Below are 26,159 nucleotides of genomic sequence, written 5' to 3'. Positions count from 1 at the left end.
AACTCCTACCATGATAATTGTGTAGGGAACTGATTCAGGAGGGAGATTTACACAGGGAACTCATTGAGAAGTATGCTTATTGTTTTTAGGGCCCTGGTCTTTAGACTGGTTTTCCGCTATTTGGGCATTCCGTTTAAGTTGTTTCTTGGCCGTAGCAACTGCCCTCGCAGTTGTATTACTAGCAGGACCCAGTAAATTAGTGTCTAACGTACTTTTATTAGTGGTAGTTGTAGCAGGTTGAATAGCAGAAGGTGCAGTGATGTTAGTTTGCAACGTTGTGCTATTACTACTGGGGACAATAGTTAGTGGGGCAGGAGTAGGTAGTAAGGCTTTTGAGCTCTTTAGGACAGTTGTTATGATATCTAGTCTGGTTGTATTTCCAGAAATTAAATTTTCCAGGTGGTCTATTTTGGAGTTAAGTTGTTTCGTCCTTTCAAGCAGTGGCAACACTAGGGATCTAATCAATTTTTCCATTTTCTCTAGGAGCCTTTCTTCACTAAAACCTTGGGTGACTGGTTGGGGCTTATCAATGACTACTAAAGGTGAACTAGGGGGCTGTTCAGTCTGTCGAGGGGCCCTTTGTACTTTTTTGATTCTCTTTGCTATGACTTTCTTTAATGGACTTGCTCCTCTTTTTCTTTTACATGGTGGGTCAGTAGTGCTAATGTTAGTAGTTTCTGATATCACAGTATTAACATGTGCTAAAGTCGCAGGTGCAGGTGACAACAATGCTGGAATGGGTGATAGGGGTGGTGAGACGCTTGAGGCACGAGAAACCAAACTAGTTGGTGTTGAATTTAGTAGTGAACGTACCTCAGCGTTATCAATTTCTTCTTGTGTTGTACAAGATACTGGGCTCAGGATGACTAGTGGTGTATTACTTAGGGCTGGTTCGGGTGTAGCAGACGAGCCAATCTTGCCAAAGGAGGAGCGTTTCCCTGTCAGCAGATCTAACGATAGACGCTTCTCTACTAGCGCTATCTCTTTCTCAATTACCACTTTAGCCCGTGTCAGGAATTGATCGATGGTACCAGTTGCCACCCCCCCAGTAGACGCAATGGTGACCTTTTGGTCCTTCCTAGATGGTCGTACCATAGTGTAGCTAAAGACAAAAATGAATTAGCACAAGTTAAACAAGTATAGGAACAAAGTACAATTACCTAAATGGTATATTCTGTGTCCTGCACAAAAGAGGGATGGCCCAGCCCAGCCTCCTATGGCCTCTGGGGGCTTCGCTCGGCGTCCCGTTCGCGTCCCGCGACGCGGGTAGCGCGGGCCATTGTAGCGCCTCCTATGGGCGGGAGATGCCGGTGGCAGCTCCTGCCGCAAAGCCCCAAGGGAATTGTAGTCCCCCGCTCTGCGGCCGCTGAAGACAAGAGCGGCGGCGGGGGGACTACGGCAAAGGAGTTGCTCTCCGGTTGTTGACAAAAACCGCTACAGGGTACAGTCTTTGCGGTTCTCTGGCGTGTCAGGTACGGGGTCAGAAAAAGATTTACACTGCTCCACGGGCAGTGCGGGCCTTTGTAGCGCCTCCTGTGGGCGGGAGATGTCGGTGGCGGCTCCTGCCGCAAAGCCCCAAGGGAATTGTAGTCCCCCGCTCTGCGGCCGCTGATGACAAGAGCGGCAGCGGGGGGACTACGGCAAAGGAGTTGTTCTCCGGTTGTTGACAAAAACCGCTACAGGGTACAGTCTTTGCGGTTCTCCGGCGTGTCAGGTACGGGGTCAGAAAAAGATTTATACATTGTCAATTAACGAACATCCTGGGAGCTAATAATTGCAATGCCATGACCAATCAGAGAAAGGGAAACCGGAAAGAGTTTAAACATTTGAGGGTAGAGAGCCAGCAAATACAATATAAATATCAGAGCAAAATTGGGGTTTAATGTCACAGAAGCTGAACGCAGAGAGAGATGCTGTTTGCACTGCAACTGTTTGCAGAGATGCTGGGAGCCTGAAACTATGCCAAAAGGCTCACTGATAACCCCTGTAGGTTGGAGATTCGTAACGGGACACTAGGCCTGGGAAAGAGACTGCGTCCGAGGAGGCCTGGGTTAGTAAGTTTTGGGGTTTAGTGCTGGGTAGGCAGGTTTTTAGTGCAGAAATCTTTAGAATTAAATGCATGTTTTAACTATGGTTTCTCTGATCTTTTTCATGAAGAATTTCTCTTTCAGTTACATGACTAAAGATTGATTGAGTTTTTTATTTAGAGAATAATGGAATTAATGTGAACCTGAATTGTCTCTTCATGTCTTTTATTAAACAGTTTTCTTGATTTATTTCCTGAATAAATGGCAATGCTCAGTGAGAATTAATAATAACAGCATAGATGCTAATTTTCTTTTATGCAAATTAATTACATAAAATCTTTTAAATGATTTCAGGTGTTTGTGATTCTTTAGAGTCAATTATTTATGCAAATCAATGTATTGTTGTAGTGAGGTTAAGCTGGTCTTGACAATCACCATCAACTTGCTCAACTAATTGGTCCATCGACCTAATTGGCGGGGTACATTGATGCATAGATTAGTTAGTAGAATTATTGATGAAAACAAATGTTGGTGTTAAAAATCTGTGCTTAAAAGGTATCCTGTCATAGGAGAGAATACACTAAACCCATTGTATATATATATTTGCAAGGGTCTGGGGTAAAGTGTGTGTGTGTGACTAGGTGTGTTGTACTTCGGTGTTATGGGCCCCACCGAAGTGACCTGGACCCTGGGTTGGTGATATTTCTGGGTGAGCGCTGCATCACACTGGGGCATTGCCTTCTCTTTCTCCGATGCATGCAGTTGTCAATTTCACAGACAGTTTCCTTATGGTCCACGTGCAACTAACAGTGAGATCCTGGCTGGAAGGTCAGAGGAGGGTAACATCTGTGCACTGGAGTGAGAACCCTGGATTCAGGGCCTGGACTCACCTCAGAGGATAAGACCCTGCATAGAGATGCTGGGCTCAGAGCCTGAACTCTCCGCAGACATAGTCTCCACTCATAGCCCAGTTAAAATAAGAACAGAAATGATAACACCAGACGGGAGTAGTCAGTGAGAATCAGATTGACAGACCCTGAAGTGAGAATGCTGGACATAGAGTCTTCACTCACAGCAGACACAGGTCCTCATTCTTTGTAGCTCAGTAATCTGGATTTGGCTAGTAAGAAAAGCTACCAACCCCATTAATACTACAAGCCGAGGTATTTCACCCTGACACTTCGGCACCTGAATGCAGCGAAGATCCCAGCATGAAATACCGGTCATAAGCACAAGGAAACACAGATTCATTGACTCTATTCCCCTCAATTCTGTAATCTAGAGTATCTTCTCCCAAAGAGTTACTGATGCCCCTGGTATTGGTAACTAAGGGTAAGCGGCCTGCACTCAAAGCAGAAAGAATAGAGAGAACTCTGCCCAATTCCAAGTGAGGGCCAAAGAACCTACGCTTTCATCAGACATAGTGCCTGCCCTCAAAACAGACAGTGCTCCTTCACTCATACAGCCACAGAGCCCATGCTCACAGCAGAGAGAGATTGCAATCACAGCATAAACAGGATCCGCACAGTTTCGGTGGGTTGGTGCTCCCTTTCTTTCTGCCATTTCCATTTCCAGTTGTGATACATTTATCCCTGTCCTGTTGTAAGACACTTTCCTCTGCCCTGTTGCGAGATTCTGGTTGCTATTCTATCACTTGTACTAATTCTATTCTGTGCTCTTACAACTGGGCTACTTTCCTGATTCAGTTCATGTTCTTAGCAAGATGTATTGCTTTCCTGGCCATTTCCTTTATTCTGTTAGGGTTCCCCGTCTCAGGCTTTGGTTTATCCTTGCTTTTTCCAGTGTTTGTTTCCTTCTTCTGTGATGCTGAGCGCTTTCCACATATCTATTTCAGACACAGCTCCTGGTCCCTTCTATTGACTCCAGGACATTTGTTACTTTGACTTATCCTTTGCCTCTATACAGCACCCTCCTGGTCAGTGTCATCTAAATGGCCCACCGCATCTGACGCCACAGTTTATGTCTGCTTATGTCTTGACATCGTGGTGACTCTGGGAGCAGTGGTGGTGGTTGATCAACTCTGATTTCTAGTAAGATGAGAATTAGGTTTGCGACAGTTGTCTTCCGATGCAGTTAACAAGAAGTCATATTGAGAATGGCAAGACAAGTGCTGCGATGCAACATCTTGCCAACCACAAATGCATGCTCTGCTGGCCAAACTTTATTGCTCTAGTGTGTACACATTTTTTTAACAGCTAATCCCGGCAGCTGCTGTGGCCAGTGTCTAGCTCATCTGATGCTTGCATGCTAAAATAAACAGAAAGATAAAGTAATATCAGAATGCTTGCGTGCTTCCACTTTTAGACCAGTTTCAACCATGGGGAAAAATACTTTCTATCACCAATGCAATCTGCAAATAATGTCATCTTTCTTGAAATGCTGTGGGCTGATACCAAAACATAACAAACACTCCATTGAGTTAATGCCTGGAGGAGCTCACCTAAACAAGCCAATGCCTGAAGGAAGCTGGCCCAACCCCCTTCTCACTAACTTATATGTCATTTTATGTTATGCCAATTTGTAAAATACAATAATCATCCATGAAGCTATCCTGGTGGTTCAGCAGGAGTATAGCTGAGTGGTCCCCATAGAGTTATTCAAAGAGCCAGGTCTGCACCTTTCTGCGGAACTCAAGATGTGCTGAGGGAGGCTGCTCCCTGTTTTTGGTGCGATGTGTGAGAATGAGCGGTCTCCTGTTCTGCTTTCGTGAATGGTGGGGATTTGTGCAAGTGAGGCTGAGGTGTCAGGCAGGTTGGAAATAGTGTATTCGGTTGTTCTGGTATGCTGGACTAGTGTTGTGTAAGGCTTTGTATGAGTGCGTGAGGAGTTTCAATTGGCTGTATTTGTGAATGGGGAGCCGGTGGAGTTCTCTGATGTGGGGTGAGATGTGGGTGCGGCGTGGAAGGTAGGGTGCGAGTCATGCAGTGGCATCTTGGATGGTGTGATATCTCTATAATAACTGCTTGGAGATTCTGGCAGGGGTAGTCAAAGCCCTCTGTAGCCAGAACCACAAATACTGGTACAGTTGTTTCATATGGGACAGTACCACAGTATGACAAAGCAGGCAATCTCTCACCAGTACCCGCTAGTAAAATATTCAAAGCTGTCATAGGGAAATGCACAAGAACAGAACCACTGGGACACCTTGCTATGTACAAAACCCCTTTACGAGTATTACTTGCAAAATAGCTTCATGACCTAAGGTAAATCACAAATAGTAGGGGGCATGAAAAATGAACGCACCATGTATTAGGGAGTAACAGGGGCATGCATCATACCAGAATTGCAGTCGTAAACCCCTGAAAAATTACCGAGACCTCATGTGGGGTGGTAACTGATTAACAAAGGGAAAGTTGTGCCCTGGGGACTGCTTCACCATTTAGGAATCATAGAGGACAGACTTGGGGGAGGAAGTCATGTTCGAAGGAACCACTGCTTGTTTACCCGATGGGTTCCTAAACAAGAAACTGTTTTTTTGCTTAAAAAAAAAAAGGATCATGGTCTATTATCGTTTGCAGACCCCCATCCTTGGCTTTGTAGCAATTCACTGGAGTCATAAATTGTGATCTGCCTATTTGGCATTCATATTTAGGCAGGCGTTTTCTGACACTCTGCAAATTTGTATCTATTAGTACACAGGTTGAATTGCAAATTACATCCCCATTAATAAATGAATCGGTGCGCAATCTAGATATCCCTGGTTTGAAAACTGACATAGTACATCAGGGTAATTGTTTAGTGCAAGTTCACAGCCACTATTAAGAGCTGCAAAACTATATCCCTGCTTGTTAGTGTGGTAGTACTTTGGGGGACTGTGAAAAACCTCAAACTAAACTCATAACAAATGGGAAATCTGATTGACTAATAATGTCCTATTTGCATGGTGCTGAAAATTGCAACAGGTTTCCCTCAAGGTATTTGTTTAGACTTCACAGTAGAATGCCAGTATTGGCAAGTTCCAAGACTTTCTAGACTTGATAACACATCATGCCTCTTTCTTCCATCACGCTACACTTACTTTCATTTTATCTCCCTCTTGCAGGTTCTCTTCCTTTCCTGTTTCCTCCCTTTGTTACTTGCTTTCTATCTCTTCTTCCTTCTTTCTCCCATTGCAGCCTTTCTCTCTCTTGCGCAAAAGTTAAAGCTGATGATAAAAAATAAGTCCTGATCACCAAACATGAGTGCCTGTGCCCATCACTTCCAACCACCGGCACAAATTAAGCAACGGACATGCCAGCGGAGAATTTATATATGTTGCAATTACAGTCTGCATTTTTTGAAGCAACGGTGGTCATGCTACCAAATACTGTTAAAAGCAAAAGGAACAAATAGGGGGTGAAATGCTGAACAATGCGCACATTCACCCTCAGTCACAAAGATCTGGGTTTAATTAATCTTTGTTTTGCTCACTACGTCACCCCAATTTGAACCCAGTCATCTGCAAATCAGTCTTGACCCTGTTGCTCCTGAGAACAATCCAGCCCAAACTGCTAAGCCAGATCCTCCTTGGCCCAGAAACAAGCATCCTGGGTCTGGTTTCGGGGTATCACCCCTTATCAGTCAGGCTATCTTGAATCCAGTGGTGCACGGGACCCACGTCTGGGTATACTGTTAAACATACCGTTCAGAAAGCAAAAAGTTTAAGATTGCAGGCATCACTCATGGTAGCACAGGCACAGCGTGAAGCCCTAGAGAGGGCCTGTTGTTCACAATACTTAATTTGCTTGAAATACCAAAGGCCAGTAAATATTTATTATGCATACATGAGAGAATGTGAGCCCAGAGCTTAAAGCAAGGAAAATAGTGGGCTGCGGGTAGGAGTTCATAAAATGATGGAAGAAAATATCAATGGATGGATTAAACACATGACAAAACATTTTAAGCTGTCTGATTGTAATGTTTGAATCTCATTGAAAAACCTACGAAGATGCAAGACTGACCCAAATCATGCAGCACAGTTGAAACTGTTTTTGCAATTCTATGTTGTTGTCATGCCAACATATATTCAATTCACATGAGGCAAAATCAATTGAACTAGGAATCACCAGTGGTTTTCAACACTGCCTGAACTTCCACCAACCCTCCAGACACCTGCGCTCCGCCTCCCTCGCCCTCGCACACACTCTGCGAATCCGCAGACGCTACGCTGGAAGATGCTCCTTCTCCTACCTCACCGCCAAGTCCTTGTAAAACCTTCCCCTGCACCTCCGAATTAAGAAAAGGAATATATAACTTGCTGTTCGACTGAGCCCAGTAAGGATTTACCACATGGATACCCTTGCCAGTGATTAGCTTTTCTCTACAAGTCCAAGTTGATTGATTGAATATACACATGAGCAACTCACCTGATTAGTGTTGATTCTACTTTGCACTCTTGACGTAGCATTTCTTTGTTTTGAATTCAGTGCTGCGTTTTTAAAAAGCACATCAAGCTCTCTTTCTTGTTCAAAAACACATTCCTCTTCCTGCAGAAAAAAGACACACCTTTGTAGCTTAGTGTTTAAAATATTCAAAAATCGTGTTTGATTGATCGTGTTTGATTGACAGCACTTCACATTCACCACTTCACATTCACAATGGCTTGATTGCTGTAAGTGAATGTTACTAGGTGAACTCACACGCTTCCCTTCCTCTGAAATCTTTAGGTCTGAGAAAGCAAAGCATTGACCGCAGCAAAATGTTTTTGAGGACTCACAAGGAGAGACATAAACCAAACAAATTGCACCGAGTAACGCCAAGTGAATGTCACATTGAACAAACATAGGGGTATATTTACAGTGGAGAAGTGTGGCTCAATGATTAGAGCGGCAGACCCTGATGCAGAGGTCTAGCCCGGGACCAGGGTTCAATTCCCCGCCTCGGCGGGTCTTGGGCTCAAAATTCCACGGACCTGATAATTCTCGCCTCGGTGCCTATTCAAATCATGGGTCCCACTCTGCAACTCTGGGCCATAGCTTGCTTAATCTCCACAACGGCCCCCACAACGCTAAGGATGCCTGGCCTCCACCTTGGGGGTGACCAGGAGTGGACGCCTCACAGGGAAAGCCAGGATAGGTTCCACAGCGGTATTCGTACAAGCGCCTTGAGACCCTTGCGGGTGAGTAGTGTGCTATACAAGTATAAATTTACATTTACATTACAAGGGCAATGCGCCACAGGAACGTCACTTTTAAGGACGTTCCTGTGGTGTATTGCCCTGCTCCATATTTTCAAAGTGGCATTAAGCCACTTAATGTGGCTTGTTACCATCTTGTATATATATGCCCCTTACTGCAGCAGCCTGCTGCGGCAAAGGTGCAGGCAATGGGTGTTGCTGTGGGCATTCAAGTGCAACACCCATTGCTTTTTGACGCCGCCCCCCTATTTACAAGGGTGGCTTAAATATGGGTAGCGGCAGAAATAAGACCAGGGAAAACCTAATCTTAAACAAGCACCGCGAGGAGAAATTAATAATTTCTCCTCATTTTTGCTGTTTGTATGTGTGCATTCTGCAGCACACATAGAAACAGTAAATCGCCATTACTAATTGTTCATGTACAGGATGGTGTCCCTTCCTGCACATAAGCAATCATTAAAAAATTACGTTTTGCAACTTCTATATGTGCTGCAATCTGCAGCACGCATAGAAGTTACAAATTGTCATTAATGATTGTTCATGGGCAGGAAGGTGTCCCTGCACATAAGCAATATAAAAAAATTATGCTTTGCAACTTCAATATGTGCTGCATTCTACAGCACACATAGAAGTTACACATTTCCATTATTGATTGATTACAACCCAAAAGGAGGCTAACTTACCTACGTATATATATATGCCCCTTACTGCAGCAGCCTGCTGCGGCAAAGGGGAAGGCAATGGGTGTTGCTGTGGACATTCACCTGCAACACCCATTGCTTTTTGACGCTGCCCCCTATTTACAAGGGTGGCTTAAATATGGGGCAGCGCCAAAAATAAGCCCAGGGAAAACCTAGTCTTAAACAAGCACAATGAGGAGAAAGGAATAATTTATCCTCATTTTTGCTGTTTCTATGTGTGCTGCATTCTGCAGCACAAATAGAAACAGCAAATCACCATTACTAATTTACAGGAAGGTGTCCCTTCCTGTACATAAGCAATCATTAAAAAATTATGTTTTGCAACTTCTATATGTGCTGCAATCTGCAGCACGCATAGACTTTACAAATTGTCATCAATGATTGTTCATGTGCAGTGACAACTTCCTGTACATGAACAATTATTCCCTGCAACAAAGGCACCCTTGCACTATGGTGCAAAGGTGCCTGCGCTGGCGCTAGGCATCTAAATTTAGCGGCAGCGCTAGAGGAAGCGCGGGCCTGTGCCACATTGTAGATATATATACAGAAAACAATATCCCAACTGGTATTATTTTCGGGCAAGTATACAGGATATCAATACAGTATTATCCATCAAAGAACAAGGAAACTCATATTGATTTTCATATGTGCCTGAAGCATCATTTTATCAGCATTTAAACTGCAAATTCCAATCAAGAAAAACTGGTCTATCCTCCGACCCTTCGAGCCCTTCAAAGAAGAACCTCTCTTCTCTTATCAAAGAGGAGACAATTTGTCCTCTCACCTAGTACGTGCAATTACCTGGCCAGAAAAAACACCGGCTCACCAAAGCATCACTGCAGCATGGGGCTTACCACCAGTACTGGGCCATTTCAAATGCCAGAGTTGTTCAGTGTGTGAGCTTACAACTAACACTAAAGTGTTCAAATATAAGGACAAAATTCACACCCTGAGAAACCATACCAATTGCAGATCTACCAATGTAATATACGCCATAGAATGCCCATGTGGACTTTACTGCATTGGCCAAACCACACAGATCATCAAAAACAGGATTGTACAACATAAAAGCCGCATTAACTGCAGAGCGCCCTTGGTGAACCATTACTTCGAAAAAAAGCATAAGGAGATAGACATGAAATGGCAAGTGATTGAACAACTAACACTTCCCACAAGAGGTGGTGACATCCGATCCCTTGTGAACAAGAGCAAATGTAGGTGGATGACCCTTTGTGACTCCGTCAACAATGGTTTAAATACCATTGATGAGTGGAACAGTACTATTTCCATCTAACTGCTTGATTGCGTCCCTCTTCTCTGAAACTTTCACCCCCCAGACTGAACCTTGCTCTTCAAGCTGCCTTTTCCTGGTCATGTTAATAGGATTCACAATGCAATTATATTACATATTCCCTAATGTGAAACTTTCACCTCCTATACTGAACTTTGCTCTTCAAGCTTTCCTTGTCATGTTTCTAGGATTTACAATGTAAATATATACATCTCTACCCCAATCCCAACAAGGTTGAAGGGTTTTTCACTCCTGTCCTTTGTACAACATTGTAGATATGGCGCATCCCTGTGTTTTGAAACTGTTGGAGGCGGCGTTAGCAATTTTGGCTTAACACAGCGCTCTGACATTGTACTTGTAAATATGCCCCCCAACTGAAAATGTCAAAGAGAGTCTTGGCAACCCAAGCAGGAGGCTAACTCACCAGCGTGACTTGATCAACAAAACCAAGCAAACATTGGAACCCAGCAAAAATGTTGCATAAAGATTTAACATCTGGTTTACATTTCAACACCTAGACTACAAATTGCAAAACCACCTTTTTCCAATACCCACTCACAAGACTAAACACCTTTAAAATGTTTTACAAGGAAAAGAAAAGCTCAGCAACCAAAAATAAGCAAGGTAAAAAATTATTTGTTTGAAATACATTACTAGAACAAAGAAAGTAACTGTTGTGCAAACAAATCGCGTTTTCAACTCACAATCCCAGCAGCAGAATAATAAACACGTATGCATCATGCAGCTACAGACCCACACCTGCATAGGCCAAATGAAAGTCCTACACCAGCAGCGCCACACCTCAAACAAAACTGAATGAAATCTGCCGACCATATGTACTGCAGGAATGATGACTTTGTGCCAGAAGAACAGCACCCATGGATGTATGTGCAAATCTGTGGCGCCATCCACAGGGAATGTATCACACCCATGGACATGGCTTCAGGGAAGTTGTTTGGAGATTGACCCCCCCTCCCCCGCACCCCCTAATAAATCATTTCCTGCCTTGGAGTCTGGGGTTCCTGAGTCAGGTCTGCTATGTCTGTGTTGTATTTTTTATTGTTGTCCGAATTTCACTAAGAGGTTTTAACTGGTTAATTTTTTGCATGAGAAAGTTAGATTTATATAGTGACTAGTTAACCAAAAATGAGCACATCTGTGCCCAGAGAAGTACTCCTTGAATGGATGAAAACTTACTACTTTATGGAACTCACAGACATTGCAAGTGGTAGGTTTGAACTGCACCAGTATCAGGTTTCTTGGCATACTATAGACAATCAAACACCCAAAAGGTGATGGGACTAATGCTTGCAAATAGTCTAACCACTGGCAAACGCTGTAGGTGGCATTCTGAACCATTATTTTTCGCCCACTATTTTACACTAGGCAGAGGGCCTGATTTAGAGTATGGCAGACAAAGTAAAGGCAGAAAGTATGGTGGGTGACCTTCTGTCAGCCACCCTGTCAACTTTCCAAAGCGGAAGTTTGTTTTGGCAAAATAAAAAACTACTCCCCGCTCACCATGGGAATTTTTTCCCATGGTGTGGAGATAATTTTTCTTTTTTTACTGTCTCCCGCTGCCTGGATATAGCTTGTGATGACAGTCAGTAAAAAATAAGATATCCAGCTGTCCACTCTAAATTGGGCAGACAGTCGGGTGGCTTACCTATGATGGCCGCTACTCTGTTGGGCCACTGGAGGAAGTTTTACACCAACAGAATACATTTTACTTTGTCAGAATAAAACTAGAAGTCCGCCTAACTCAAAATCGGGTGGGTGAATATTGAGTTTGGTTGTTGCAATTAAGTACATGTCTGCCAAACTCTGAATCAGCCCTAGAGGTCCACCTAATGAAATCAGTAGTGACGGAGAGCACAGGACCCACGTCTGGTCATACCCATCCCACTCGGGGAGACAAATGCAAAAAGAACAATTGATGCACAGACTGTTGAACAATGTCAAATATTCACCCCAGTACAGAGATCTGGGCCTAAATCCATCGCTTTTTTGCTCCTCATGCCATCTCAGTTTAAACCCAGCCATATGAAAATCAGTCTTGAGATTGCTCCTCATGGGAACAGTCCAGCCCGAACTGCCAGACCAGGTTCTCCCTGGACTAGAAACAACCATCCTGGGATCGGTTTCAGGATTTCACCGCTCATGAGTCAGGTTAACTTGACTCTAGTGGCATGGAGAGCACTGGACCCATGTCTGCCAAACTCTGAATCAGCCCTAGAGCTCCACCTAATGAAATCAGTAGTGACGGAGAGCACAGGACCCACGTCTGGTCATACCCATCCCACTCGGGGAGACAAATGCAAAAAGGACAATTGAGGGACAGAGTGTTGAACAATATCAAACATTCACCCCTGTACAGAGATCTGGGCCTAAATCCATCATTACTTTGCTCCCTATGCCATTCCAATCTAAATCTAGCCATATGCAAATCAGTTTTGACCCTGCTCCCCATGGGAACAGTCCAGCCCCAACTGCCAAGCCAGGCCCTCCCTGGATTGGAAACAAGCATCCTAGGACCGGTTTAGAGGGTTCTACTCTCATCAGCCAGGCTAGCTTGACTCAAATGGCACGGAGAGCACAGAACCCAAGTCTGGTCATACCCATTTCACTCAGGGAGACAAATGCAAAAAGACCAATTGATGGACAGAATGTTGAACAATGTCAAATATTCACCCCAGTACAGAAATCTGGGCCTAAATCAATAGTTTTTTTTCATTCCAGTTTAAACGCAGCCAAATGCAAATGAGTTTTGACATTGCTACTCATGGGAATAGTCCAGCCCGAATTGCCAGACCGGATCCTTCTTGGATTAGAAACAAGCATCCTGGGGACCAGTTTTGGGGGTTCACCCCTCATCAGCCAGGTTAGCTTGACAACAGTGGAATGGAGAGCACAGTACCCATGTCTGGGCATACCCGTCCCACTCGGGCAGTGATACATGCAAAAAGAACAATTGAGGGACAGAGTGCTGAACAATGTCAAACATTTACCCCAGTACAGAGATATGGGTCTAAATATGTGGTTTGTTTGCTCCACATGCCATTTCAGTTAAAACCAGGCATATGCAAATCAGTTATGACTCTGCTCCCCATGGGAACAGGCCAGTCCCAACTGCCTGGCCAGGTCCTCCCTTGACTGGAAGCAAGCATCTTGAGACCGATTTTGGGGTTTTACCTCTCATCAACCAGGCTAACTTGACTCCAGTGGCATGGAGAGCACGGAACTCACATCTGAGCGTACCCGTCCCACTCGGGGTGACAAATGCAAAAAGAACAATTGATGGACAGAATGCAGAACAATGTCATAAATTCACCCCAGTACAGAGAGATCTGGGCCTTTTTCCATCGTTTTTTTGCTCCCCATGCTATTCCAGTTGAAACCCAGCCATATGCAAATCAGTCTTGACACAGCTCCCCATGGGAACAGTCCAGTCCGAACTGCCAGGCAGGTCCTCCCTGGACTGGAAACAAGTATCCTGGGACCAGTTTTGGGGCCTCACCCCTCCTCAGCCAGGCTAGCGTGAACCCAGTGGCGTAGTGAGAGCAGGACCGATGTCTGGGCATACCCTTCCCAATTAGGGTGACAAAAGGAAAAGGAACACTGATGGAAGGGATGGTGAACAATGCAAATATTCACCCCCCAGTCGCAAAGATCTGCTTTTAATCCATTGTTATTTTGCTAAGCACGCCACCCCAGTTTGGACCCAGCCATATGCAAATCAGTTTTGACCCCTGTGCCGCAAAAGGAACAATACACTAGCAGCAGTTAGACTACAGACCTTGGGTAAGTGGTATACCACTTTACAAGGGGCTTTATAAGTAAACTAAAATATGCCAATCAGATGTAAACCAATTGTACCATGTTTAGAGGAGGGAGCACATGCACATTAGCACTGACCAGCAGTGATAAAGTGCCCAGAGTCCTAAAGTCAAGAAAATGCCAACAAAAAGAAGGTCAGGAAAAGGGGAGGAGGAAGTCAAAAAGTTGGGGGTAACCATGCAAAAAGGGCTCTTTCCAACAGGGTTCATGCACTCCATATGGATGCTTGCACAGTCTGTTTGTCTCCTATATACCTGTCCATGTAGCTTCTATTCCCTCAAACTTGACCCCCTTCCATGTTGCTTCCATTCCCTTGGACCCCCTGCCCAACAATGTAAGCAAATCAGCTAATCTATGACAGCGAATATGTCTGTTGTTATGGCACAGAATACACATATCCTTGTACTATAAAATGTGGCTGTGATTCTGCATGATTCCAAATAAAGAATGCTGCAGCATAATTTCTTGTCCCCCAAATATCATTTACCTGATCAAAACATTGTTTCTGCCGTGTTCGTCTACTGTGTCCAAAATACAGTGCTCACCAGTGCAGCGCCTCTGTGAAATATTGACAAAACCATGAGAGTGGCTTCTCTTCAGAGATTGAGGATCCAGTAGAACTTGAACTGAGGCTCAGACGTAGGCCTCTTACTACATTCCTCTAGGCTACTGCACTCTATGCCACTCTGCTCTACTCTGCACCACTTTACTCTACACCACTGCACTCCACGTTATTCTACTCTACGCTGTTGCACACTATGCCACTGTGCTCTACGCCACTGCACTCTACATAACTCTAATTGTGTCTGCACCACTGCACTGTATACCACAGCACTGTACGCCACACTACTCTAGGCCACTGTACTCTTCCCCACTCTACTCTACTCTGTACCACTCTAATCTAAACCACTTTATTCTATGCCACTGCACTCTACACCACTCTATCTGCAACACTCTACTCTATGCCACTGCATTCTAAGCCACTGTACTCTACTCTGTACCACTCTAATCTATGTCACTGCACTCTTCATCACTCCACTATTTACCACTCCACTTTACGCCCCTCTACTCGATGCTACTGTATTTTATGCCACTGCACTCTACGCCACTGCACTCTACAGACCCTCCAGGATTGGCAGTTTTGTAAAACTGCTGCGATTTTATCAAAACTGCCCGCGAAATTTGGAAAATGTGATTCATGCTGCAATATCCTGGGGGGTCTGTATATTGCCATTAGAGTTGGATTTATTTCTGCGTTACTGATCTCGATGGCACAGATATTTAAAGTGGGAAAATAATTCGATGCTAATCCGTAGGTCTTCTTTCGAAAATAAATACTGTTTCCTTAGTAAAAATCGATGCAACTGTTACGTGGGGTGGAAGGTGACCATTTTCGTTGATTTGAATACATTTGCATTGCTATCAATCTTCCATACAGTGTTAAACGAGGCCAATCTTTTTTCCACCGAGCCCTCAAACAAGCCTAAGTGCACTACACAGTAGTATATCGCCATCAAGGGGGTATTTAAAGAATTACACTGCAGATCATTCTAAGAGGAACTCGATCATTTTTTTTTTAAACCAAGTTTTGTTTTTTGAGTTTTATATAGCGCGAACAGACCCGAGGATATCAGGTATCAGAGTGCTTTAAATGAGCACCAGTTTCGTTACAGATTGACACATTCATTGTTAGGCATAGGGAGATTAAAAGTGATTTGCTCAGAATCATAGGATGCTGAGTGTCGTTGCCCAGACTTGAACCCAGTTCCCCAGCTTTGAGGTCGGCTGCTCTAGCAGTAAGGCTACATACTCTCCCCCTGTTTGAAATATGGACTTTTGAATGAAACCAAGGCGACACACTACATGAGCTAAGGCGTATAAGTATACCCACGTTTTGAAAAGGCATGGCAGTGAAAGCATTAAGTAGACTGAGCTATGGAGTCATTAAATCTTTGACCTTGACACTGCCTTCAGATTTTTAGGGTTGGATTGGGACAAAATATTGGTCCAGGTATGCAAAAATGTGGCGCTGGCTTTGCACCTGCCAAGGGTAGCACCATTCATCTCTGGACACGTCCCTGGCCCCATATTCTACGTAATGTGAACTGTATTTAAAGACTACTTCAAATACATTAGGTAATGTCATGAGCAGGAGCACCTACACACGTGTTTACAACACATACTGAGTAGTTTTCAGTGACATGCACACCCCACAAAACACTTTAGACACAGGGCATAATCCACTCACACTTGTGTCCATTTATATATTAAAATCTAGGGCCTCATTTACAACAAAATGATGCAGCGCAGCACTGGAAACCATTTTACTGCCCCGAGCTGCATGATTTAAGAAGCACAGGGATGCATCATATTTGAAACAATTTGACACATCCCTGTGCTTTCCCCAGCATTGGCGCACACTTTGCTGTCAAAGCAGGCACCCTTGCACCATGGTGCAAGGCTGCCAGTGTTGCTTGGATGATTCCATCCTAAAGCTACAAGCCTTTTGTGGGAGGCGATGAGGCTGGAGAATCCCTCTATTTTAGAAATCCCAGTCTCAGACTCAGAAAGTTACCATTCTGCTCTGCATCTCCCCCTATCGCCTCCTCCAAAATCTGTAACAACCAGAGTAAAAGGGCCAGTCCCCAAGGGATGTTACAAATCAAGACAAGGTGGTACTAAGGAGGGACTACCGCTGCGCTTAGGAAACCAAAGTAGCTCTCACAATGCATATAATAAGCGGCCTAAAATATATGCTACAATGAAGCCAATTAAGAAAATAACCACTAATATGGAGCGAGATAATATGAAAACTGGACACCACACAATACAGAACAAACAGTCGCTCATGAGCACAAAGGTTTAGGTAATGTTGAAAGACAAACCTCACCCATAAGATGTTTTCCACTTTCTCCAGGAGGTTCTCAATGTTACGTAGTTCCTCTTGTTCCTTCAATTCCCAATCACTGAACAGCCATTCCACACCATTTGCCAATCTGCACTCAAAAAAGTACTTTGTTTAATAAAAAACAGGTACTGTAGCTCTATTAATTTGCAATTTTTCAAATGAGAACTTGTCACCCTATTTAAACATATTGTTAAATGAAAGAGTCGAAAAACTGCCCTGCATCCTGCCGTGACTTCTTCCCAAACATGGCATGTCATCTTTGAAACAATTCCTATTTTGACTACCTATGATATATTCAAAACTAATTATGAGTTGTAATTCCTGGAACGTGAGGCTGAGCAAAGGGTTTATACGGCCATTAGAAATTCCATGTGCTGTTTTAAGATGTGTCCTTTTGTTATTTTATTTGGCCAAATACCCCAGTCTTTTTGAGTAAATTAGGCCTGTGGGTGATGTAGAGGTCACGATATGAGTTTAGAAACTGTTCTGCACATTCTATTTGTCTCAGAGTAAACAAAACTGAAACAAAATATCCAAGTTAACCTCACTGGTTTTCCTAGGAGTGAATTAGTTAAAACAAAAGAAAACATACCTTTTAAATGGGGCAGTAGGGTTTCTGCAATTTTCCACCTGATGTTCAAGTTTATAAATATTCTCTTAATATAATAATTTTGATCAGCATACACAACAAAATCCTTTAAATGATACTACTACAAGTGGAAATAGAAATAGTGAGCGGGAATATTAAATGATGTATCAAAATACAAAAGGTAATTTAGAAAATGACTTAAATGAGTTACTTTTTGGAACTATAATGGCTTATTAGGAATGTCAAAGTGCTTTTCTCTCGCAACAAAACATTCCAAAAAGATTGGTGACAAATCAACCTCCTCCACAAGATTAGATTCTTTATTTCTCCCGCCACCATCAAAACATTCGCACAGGCCCTTGCCCGCTCCCAAATTGATGCAGGTGCGGCCTTTATAACCCGTCTTTTTATTTTGGCTGTCCTCTAGATAGTTCTTCCATGCTCCTCCTTAAACCACCTTAACCTATGTAGTGTCCTGCGGCACAAAGGACACAGACGCTGGCTTTGGGAATTCTTAGCTCACTTTATTGCATCCTGTTTCTTTTTCATCAATTCCCTTACTGCCCTTTTCTGGACATAACTCCTCCCTTTCCCTTCTCCTCCCTCATCCTGCCTCCTCAGCCGAGGAGGTCCTGGTGCCTAGCATTTAAAGCAACAGTACATCTCCCCCTTTCTTAACAAAATGAGTTAATTCACTCTTCTTGCATGCACAACTGAAAAAACAAAATGTCACATAGTTACAGTTCTTCAATCAGACGACTCGATCTCTTAATGATTCGGCAAGAACGGACAGGGACATCTGGACAGTCAGGTTCTCTTCTATCATGAATCACTCTCAAGTGCTGGTCACTGCTTTCAAGTTCACACGGTCTAGTTTCACAAATCACAGGTCCAGTAAGTAATTCTTTAACTTTGGGACTGCACTTCTGAAAGTACGCCGCATTCCTGGTGATTCTCTTCTCATCCGATTCAGCGATGATCATGGTTCCCTTTTGTTTGGTGACTACCAGTGGAGTTTCATGATAACGACAGTCAGTTTTCTTTTGCTGGTCTGGTTTTACTAGTACCCAGTCACCTGCTTGAATTGAGGATGGTGCAGCTCTTCTACGGCGATCCACATACATTTTCATGGCCTCCTTCTTGAGTCGGTCAATGCCAGCTATGTCATCAGGGTCAGAGTCTTGAAATACTGCTCCTTCATTCCAGTCAATCATGGGTATTCGATTGCGCACCGGCCGGCCCAGCATTAGGGTCGCAGGGCATTTGCCAGTAGTGGAATGAGGCGTTTTTCTATAAGCTTGCAGGAATTCCTTCAGCACCATTTGAGTATCTTTCCGAGACAATTCAGCCTGCTGACTGGCTTTCTTTAATGTGGACATAAATCGCTCAACCATTCCATTGGCCTGGGGCCACAGAGGTGTAATTTTGCGATGTTTGAAATTGAGATGTTTGGCAAAGTCAGTGAAATCATGACTGTTCAATGCAGGTCCATTATCCGTTTTCACTATTTTGGGAATGCCCCAGGCGGCGAATACTTCATCCAGCTGGATGCTTTTGTTGACGCAATGAGTTGTGCAATCGGAAAACGGGAATACTCATCCATAATAACCAGGATATATTGTCCCGATTTAAATGGCCCGAAGAAGTCTACTGAGTGAAGGAAACAGGAGTATAACCCATAGACCAGAATGGGACTGGGTGTGTAAATTGTAATAAGAGACAATGTCCCACTAGGTATCAATCGTAAAGACAGTTCAAAATTATGCATACAGTACGTATTGCAAGAAAGGAACACCAGGGAGTCTTAGTACATTTTGTGAGAGGGTTATTAATCACCAATTGCATTAGACAAGGGAAGCACAGTTTAAAGGCAGCACTGTACATGAAAAAGCATCATGAAGCAACCCAAATGACACTTGGTGAAAGTGTGATGACGCAGTGATAGTGACGACGCAAGTGAAGGTGAAAAGCAGCGTGGTCGGCGCAAAGTGATAAAGACAATCAAAACAAGGCTTTCACATTAAATATATACAATTAGACATGTTGAATTTGGGATAGTGATAAGCCTATTGGTAGTGCGCCGTGAAATCGCGCTGTTGTTGTCGACGGCGTTTCGATCCTCTATAATTTGGGATCCTCTTCAGGACAGGGTTGGCGTTGAGTTAAGGTGCTGCATGGGAAAATAATTAATATTAGAAGATTGGGCAGTAAGCGGAGGCTAAAAAGGAACGTGGAAGTGTGCCGAGTGATCTGGCGCTTTACAGTTAACATGAAGTTTAAAAAGGGGGGGAGGGGGGGAGGGGTGGGTTGGGGTTTTTTTTAAAAAATAAAGGAAGAATCAATATGTGTGGCCAGTGGGGGATGGCATGCCCTTATTGGTGCTTAAGGAAGGTGAGACTGGAGTGGAGGTAGGGCGGGGGGAGAGGGGAGGGAGGGGGGGGGCAAGGGGGGGGGGGGAAAGGAAAGAAAGGGCAAGGGTGAAGTTAGACCAACCTGAGCATTAAGTACACTAACTGGATCCAGTGGTGGCTAGTGGGTCCGGGGCCTCTTACACATTTAATGGGTGTAGTTTCAGGTAATGGTCACAGCGCCTGAAATTAAGAAAATGATGCATCGATCGGTCTATGCGTTTAAACCAACAGGCAGGTGAGGTTACAAATTGTGCTTAATGCCGCCGAGTTACGGTCGGTTGTAGCAGGTACCTGAATCGCTGGAAGCAGTGCGTTGCAGGTTAGGAGTCAAGCGATCACGCTGGGCAGTTAGGCATTCTATTCCGTTTGGGTGGAGTGCCTGAAGCGGGGGAAAAGATGCAGAGAGCAATTAGGCGCTATGGTATACGGTCCGGAGTGGCGGTAACACTGGTAGCGCGTGTTGTACCAGGCAAGGGATAGTTAGTTACCTGGGTAAGTCAGGCAGCGGTTGCCGATCAGATCTGGGCAGTAGCGTCCCGTGCAGAGTAGCGGGAAGACTGCCGGTCGTGAGCCAAACCAGGAAGTAACCGATCCGGAGGGGGCGGGGCTGCAGGGAGGGAGGGGGCGGAACGGGGTGGGAAACAGGAGTGGTAGTGCCGCCCATCGGCTAAGACTGTTCGAGGGCGCAGGAAAACGTGGCAAAGGTATTGCATATATCACAACGTTGCAGTTACAATTAGGATGAAAATTTACAACTTACATCACAGTGAATATATGACCAAATTAACATTGTTGGGTAACAGTAAAAATCATGAAACGAGCCAAATCACAATCTAAACATTAAGCATGTACTCGGTGAGCTAGAAGGTTCAGAATATGGCAGAATTCTAGTGTAAAAGGTTAGGGAGGTTTATACAGATATTAGTGGTTTCACAGGGGTTGTAGTAATGGTGGTGCCTGGGAAAGGAGACATTCATGAATTTGCAAAGCGGTTCAGGTGATGACTGTACTACTCCATTCATCAAGGGTGTTCAGACCCCTATTTACGGAGTCTGTGAGTGCGATCCATTTGCATTCGGCTCGATTTAGGAGTGCGTTTATATTGCCACCTCTGGTTGGAAGTGTGAGATGTTCAATTACTTGCCACCTAATATCAGTGTCTCGGTGGCCTTTTTCAATGAAATGTGAAACAATGGGGGCTGACAGCACTTGGCAGTTGACTCGGCTCTTATGTTGGATAATGCGCTGTTTCACCATTTGTGTGGTCTGGCCAATGTAGAGTAGGTCGCAGGGACAACGGATTGCATAAATCACATTAGTGGTTTTGCAGTTAGTATGGCATGTAAGTTCGTATCTTTTCTCATTGTACAGAAACTCTTTGGTGTTAGTAGTGAGTTCGCAAACACTGCAGCTCTGGCACTTGAAATGTCCAAGGATTGGGGGCAAGCCCCAGGAGGAGGTGATAGTGTTCTGGTTTCTGGTTGTTTCCGGCCAGGTAATCGCACGTACCAGGTGATTCGCAATATTGTTACTGCGTTGGTATGAGAACAAAGGTGGGTCTCGGAATTGTTCTTCGCATCTTAACACCGTCCAGTTTTTCTTAATGATGGAACTCACTTTGTTGCTATCTGGTCCAAATGTTGACACAAAGGGAATCCTTGTCATAGGTTCTCTGGTTTTTGGTATTAGTAAATTTTCACGATGGAAGTACCAGGCACGTTTTTTAGCTCTGGTAATCAATCTACGAGGGTAGCCTCTATGTACAAGTTTGTTCATCAGGATGTCTGCTTCGCGAAAATAGTCTTTCTTCCATTTACAGTTGCGCCTGATACGTAAAAATTGACCAAAGGGCAATCCATCTTTGAGTCCTCTTGGGTGATGGCTTGAATAGTGAAGCAGGGTGTTCCGTTCTGTAGGTTTTCGGTAGAGGCTGGTCCCCAATTTTCCATCCTCGGCATGTGTAATCACATCTAGGAATGGTAGATCGTTAACTTTCGATTCACTGGTGAAGTTTAGATGTTCTTGACTGTTATTAAGCCACTCAATGAAATGTGTTAAATCATCGGAAGAACCATTCCAGAGGAGAAGGATGTCGTCAATGTAGCGACGCCAAAGCCCCACATGTTGGAGGTGGGGATTAATTGGGTTAAGGAATAGTGATTGCTCCAGATTATGTACATAGAGAATCGCAAAGTTGGGTGCAAAGCAAGCGCCCATTGAGACTCCTTTGACTTGTAAATAGTAAGTCTCGCGATACAAAAAGTAGTTGTTTTGTAAGGCAATTCGAAGTAAGTCCATGATAAATTCTGTTGGGAGTCTCGCGGGTAATGGTCTGGTTAGTAGTAGGTCCTGAATGACTTGGAGGCCTTCTCTGTGAGGGATGTTTGTATACAATGATTCTATGTCCAGACTGACCATGAGTTGAGCGGTAGTATCGAATTCTTTGTTCTCTATAGTGGTGATGAGATCCATAGTGTCTCGTATATAGGTGTCGGTTAACGGTACAAATTCTTTTATGATGGCATCGATGAATTTGCCCAAGGGCTCAAGGATTGACCCACAACCGGAAACAATAGGTCGGCCCGGGGGATTGGTGGTATTCTTATGAATTTTGGGCAGGACATATAGGACGGGTGTCCTGGGGTGAGAGTTGTTGAGGAAGGCATGTTCTTTTTTGGTAATGATGCCGAGTTCTCTGGCTGAGGATGTTGTCCTGAGTATTTTCGATTTGATGTCTTGCAAGGGGTCTTTTGTGAGAGGTCGGTAATGTTCCAAGTTGCACAGTTGCCGTTTGATTTCAGTGTCATATTGATCAATGTCCATTATGACAATTCCTCCGCCTTTATCGGCAGGTTTAATGATAATTTGGTTATTGTTTTTCAGAGACTGCAGAGCATTTTTTTCTGTTAGGGGTAAGTTATAGGGGGTGAATTTTGAAGAGGTTTTGAGATCCAGTACTTCCTTCATAACCAGTTTCTCAAAGGTCAAAATTTCCGGTGACATTTGATTGGTGGGAGGGTTGAAGGTAGAAGGAGGTCGGAATATGGATTGATTCTGGTAATTGGACTCAGTTTTGTCCGCAAAGAAATGTTTAAGTCGTATCCTTCTAAAGAATTTAAGTAGGTCAGCTTGGAGATTGAGGAAGTTCGTGCGTTCCGTGGGGACAAAGGACAGTCCCCTGGACAGTAAACGTGTTTCATCGGATGTCATGATGTGTTTAGACAGGTTGAAAATAGGGATGGTAAGGTCCACGTCCTGGGTTGCACTTTCAGTGTTTATTGTTGTTGCCCCCATTGATAGAACCTGTTCCGAGTCCGTCGTTCTCCTGGGACTTGTGGTTGGTATTGCCGGTTCCTTGTTTGGCGATTTTGTGGAGGGGGTTGGCCACGGCCGCGGCCCCTGCCTAAAAAACCGGGTGGCAAGAGGGGTTGGGGCCTGTTGCTGGAGGTAGAGGCTCCTGGATCTAGTTCTTCTGCTGATGTGTTGGATGAGTCAGAGAAAGTAACTCTTTGGTTGTTCCGGAATCTACCCCAATTTTGTGACCTTGGTGGATTATATGGAGTGTTGAAGAACTCCTCGTTTAGGTAGGGGTAAGTATTTTCCACTTTGTAGAATTTGATATCCTTCTCTATTTTGTTTACTTTTTTGTTGGTTTCAAAGGTGCAGAAGGTTTCAGTTGTTTTATTAATTTTCTCAAGGAGACTTTTTGCATCGGCCAGTGAGTCGTCTGCTGCGATGAGTTTTTCAAGTTCCTCAATTTCTTGAAGCTCCAAGCGGCTATGTTCTACGGCGGTGTCGATTCCTAGGACCATCCAATGGCGTGAGCATGTGGTGGCGAGGTGGCTGAAACTAGATCTGAACTTTGGATCTTGAGTGAAGATAGCAGGGACGTTCCTTATTTGTAAGCCTACCGGTATGACACCCGATCTTAGGTAATCTGTGAGCATTCGTGCATGGAGATCCGTGCGTATTTGCTTTTTCTTTAATTTTTCAAGTTTGTCAAGTAAAACTTTGGAGGAATTAGGGGTGGAAGTGGTCGAGGTAGAAGCAGCAGAGCCTGAAAGGAGTGATGGCCCTGTAAGCTTCGACTGAATGTACTCTTCTGAGTAAGTGAGAGACTCCTTGGACATAGTGTGTATTTACAAACTACTACACAACTAGAGGCTTGAATGAATAAAGCACATATAGTTAGTACCGTGTGGTACTACTCTCGCAGCTCAGCAGCTGCTCACTAATGAGTGAAGGAAACAGGAGTATAACCCATAGACCAGAATGGGACTGGGTGTGTAAATTGTAATAAGAGACAATGTCCCACTAGGTATCAATCGTAAAGACAGTTCAAAATTATGCATACAGTACGTATTGCAAGAAAGGAACACCAGGGTGCTTAAACTGTTAAATTAAACTATACCTATGTATAATAGTAAAAAGCCCTAGATTCATGTAAGATGACATATTTTGCAATGAAAGCGTTTCGCCAGTCTGTATCGACAAACAGAGCCACCTTGCTTTTTTGATGAGTTTGATGTTTTGACAATAACTTTTATTTTTCTATCAGGACCATGTGAAAGTTTTTTACATTCCTCTCGATTTCAGTATATTCTTTTAAAACGCAAACTGTGGGGATATTATTGAAGGTATACAGAATATGTGTTAAAAATATTCAAGTTTATAGTCTTGATTATAGTCAAAATTCTTATATCTATGAAGGACCATTTGCCACACTACAGTGTATAAATCTCGACGTAGAACCTCTAGATTATAGTTCCAAAAGCAACTTTTATGTCGCAGCATTCAGGTGTCTAATTATTTCAAGTAGTCAAACGTTCAGTCTCTGACGCACTTCTCAGAGCACCTCTTGCAACTGGAAGAGTTTGTTATTCATGCCAATTTATTTTATATCAAGGTACACTTCTGATGTATTTGTTAAAAATAACAGTTGCTTAGGTTATTAAATGGGTCATTACTGAAAATGAGGGTGTCAACTGCAAAGTGGGGACATTTGCGAAACTATATATATAATGCATACTCACATTTAATCTTCATGCCACTATCAGGAGTTCAAATGAGATGTTAAACAGAATGGATTAAAATGAATTGAACAGTCTTCTTGTGCCCCTTACAAACACGGGATGCTTCTTAGGAAATATCAAGATTGGTTTATATCCGTGGGTGAAGGCTACTGCTTTTTAAATATATTAGACCCATACGCTGATGAATATTGTTGCAGCCATATCTACCTTTTGTAAAGGCTGTCGCATATTTCCCTATTATATGATTCACAACGTGCTCTATTCTTCAAACCTCAGTACTGATAAAAAATGAATGTATATTAAATAGAGATAGTGGCCTCTACTTTTTGGAACTATGTAGGTTCTTTTTCATTTTGGAATTAGCAAATATATATTTCACCATTATGTTCTGTTTTCTTTGATAGTGAAATCCAACGAAAGTGCTTTTTTTAAACACTGAAAACATTTTAACTGCTATAATAATGATGTATATATGATTATATATCGTATTTTATAATGTGTTTAAACATTTTTTAAATATACACTCGGTAACATAAAAAAACAAGAAAGCAAATTTATAGAAAGTGCAATCTGTAATTTCGAAACAGCTGCACAAATCCACAAAGAGGATTTTTTATGTATTGAATAGACAATGTAGAGGCTGAAGCCCCAGGACTGTACGGACAGCCGTGCCATATTCAACTTTTTTAGACTTACCCTGTCCGCTTTCCTATAGTAACCTGAACATCTGCAAGATGAGAGGAGGTGTCTTGTTTGCTCCAACAGTAGAGCTCCAGGTTCTTCTGGGTTGGGGGAGGTACCCAAAGAATTGTCTCAAATGCGTTGCAGGAATGCCCTAGATCCTCACCAGGTTGTTAGGAGATTAGTAGTTGGTGGTGTTTTATTGATATATAGGGTTCACAGGCGTTTTTACTCATAGCCCTATGTGAGATGGCCCAACAGCTGCTCTCTTAAATCGTGTTCAGTATTCAATAACTGAGAAACATTGCTTCCACCTCAGTATGGACTGCATGATTGTGTTTGTGTGATAATGATGTGATACCTGAATGAGAGTTAATCTGCAGTGGTATCCTCTTCGAGGAAGTACTAAATGTTACACAAGTTGCATGTTCTTCTTATACTTGCCTTTGTGCATGTGGATAAGAAAATGTGGACTCGGTTATCCCTGTGATCTTTGCCTCAGAGAGCCTATAATACCTGAAAGGGTAGAGCCAATCCATCTCAAC

The 26,159-nt window shown here is 43.5% G+C and overlaps 1 protein-coding gene across 1 annotated transcript in view; it reads right to left on the bottom strand.

Annotated features, from left to right (window-relative positions):
* LOC147707736 (uncharacterized) overlaps positions 1–26,159 on the bottom strand; it is a 551,277-nt gene that overhangs the window by 158,695 nt on the left and 366,423 nt on the right. Inside the window, exons 14-16 of the mRNA XM_086925663.1 lie at positions 16,883–16,988; positions 7,394–7,513; positions 4,536–4,538 (exon numbers count right to left, since the gene is read on the bottom strand). Of these exons, the coding sequence (XP_086781789.1) occupies positions 4,536–4,538; positions 7,394–7,513; positions 16,883–16,988 (229 nt within the window). The remainder of the gene's footprint in view (positions 1–4,535; positions 4,539–7,393; positions 7,514–16,882; positions 16,989–26,159) is intronic.

This window comes from Lissotriton vulgaris, chromosome 6 (genome assembly GCF_964263255.1).
Source record: "Lissotriton vulgaris chromosome 6, aLisVul1.2, whole genome shotgun sequence".
NCBI classification, from domain to species: domain Eukaryota; kingdom Metazoa; phylum Chordata; class Amphibia; order Caudata; family Salamandridae; genus Lissotriton; species Lissotriton vulgaris.
The sequence above is the reverse complement of the archived record's forward strand: the minus strand, read 5'-3'. Positions and strand labels throughout refer to the sequence as shown.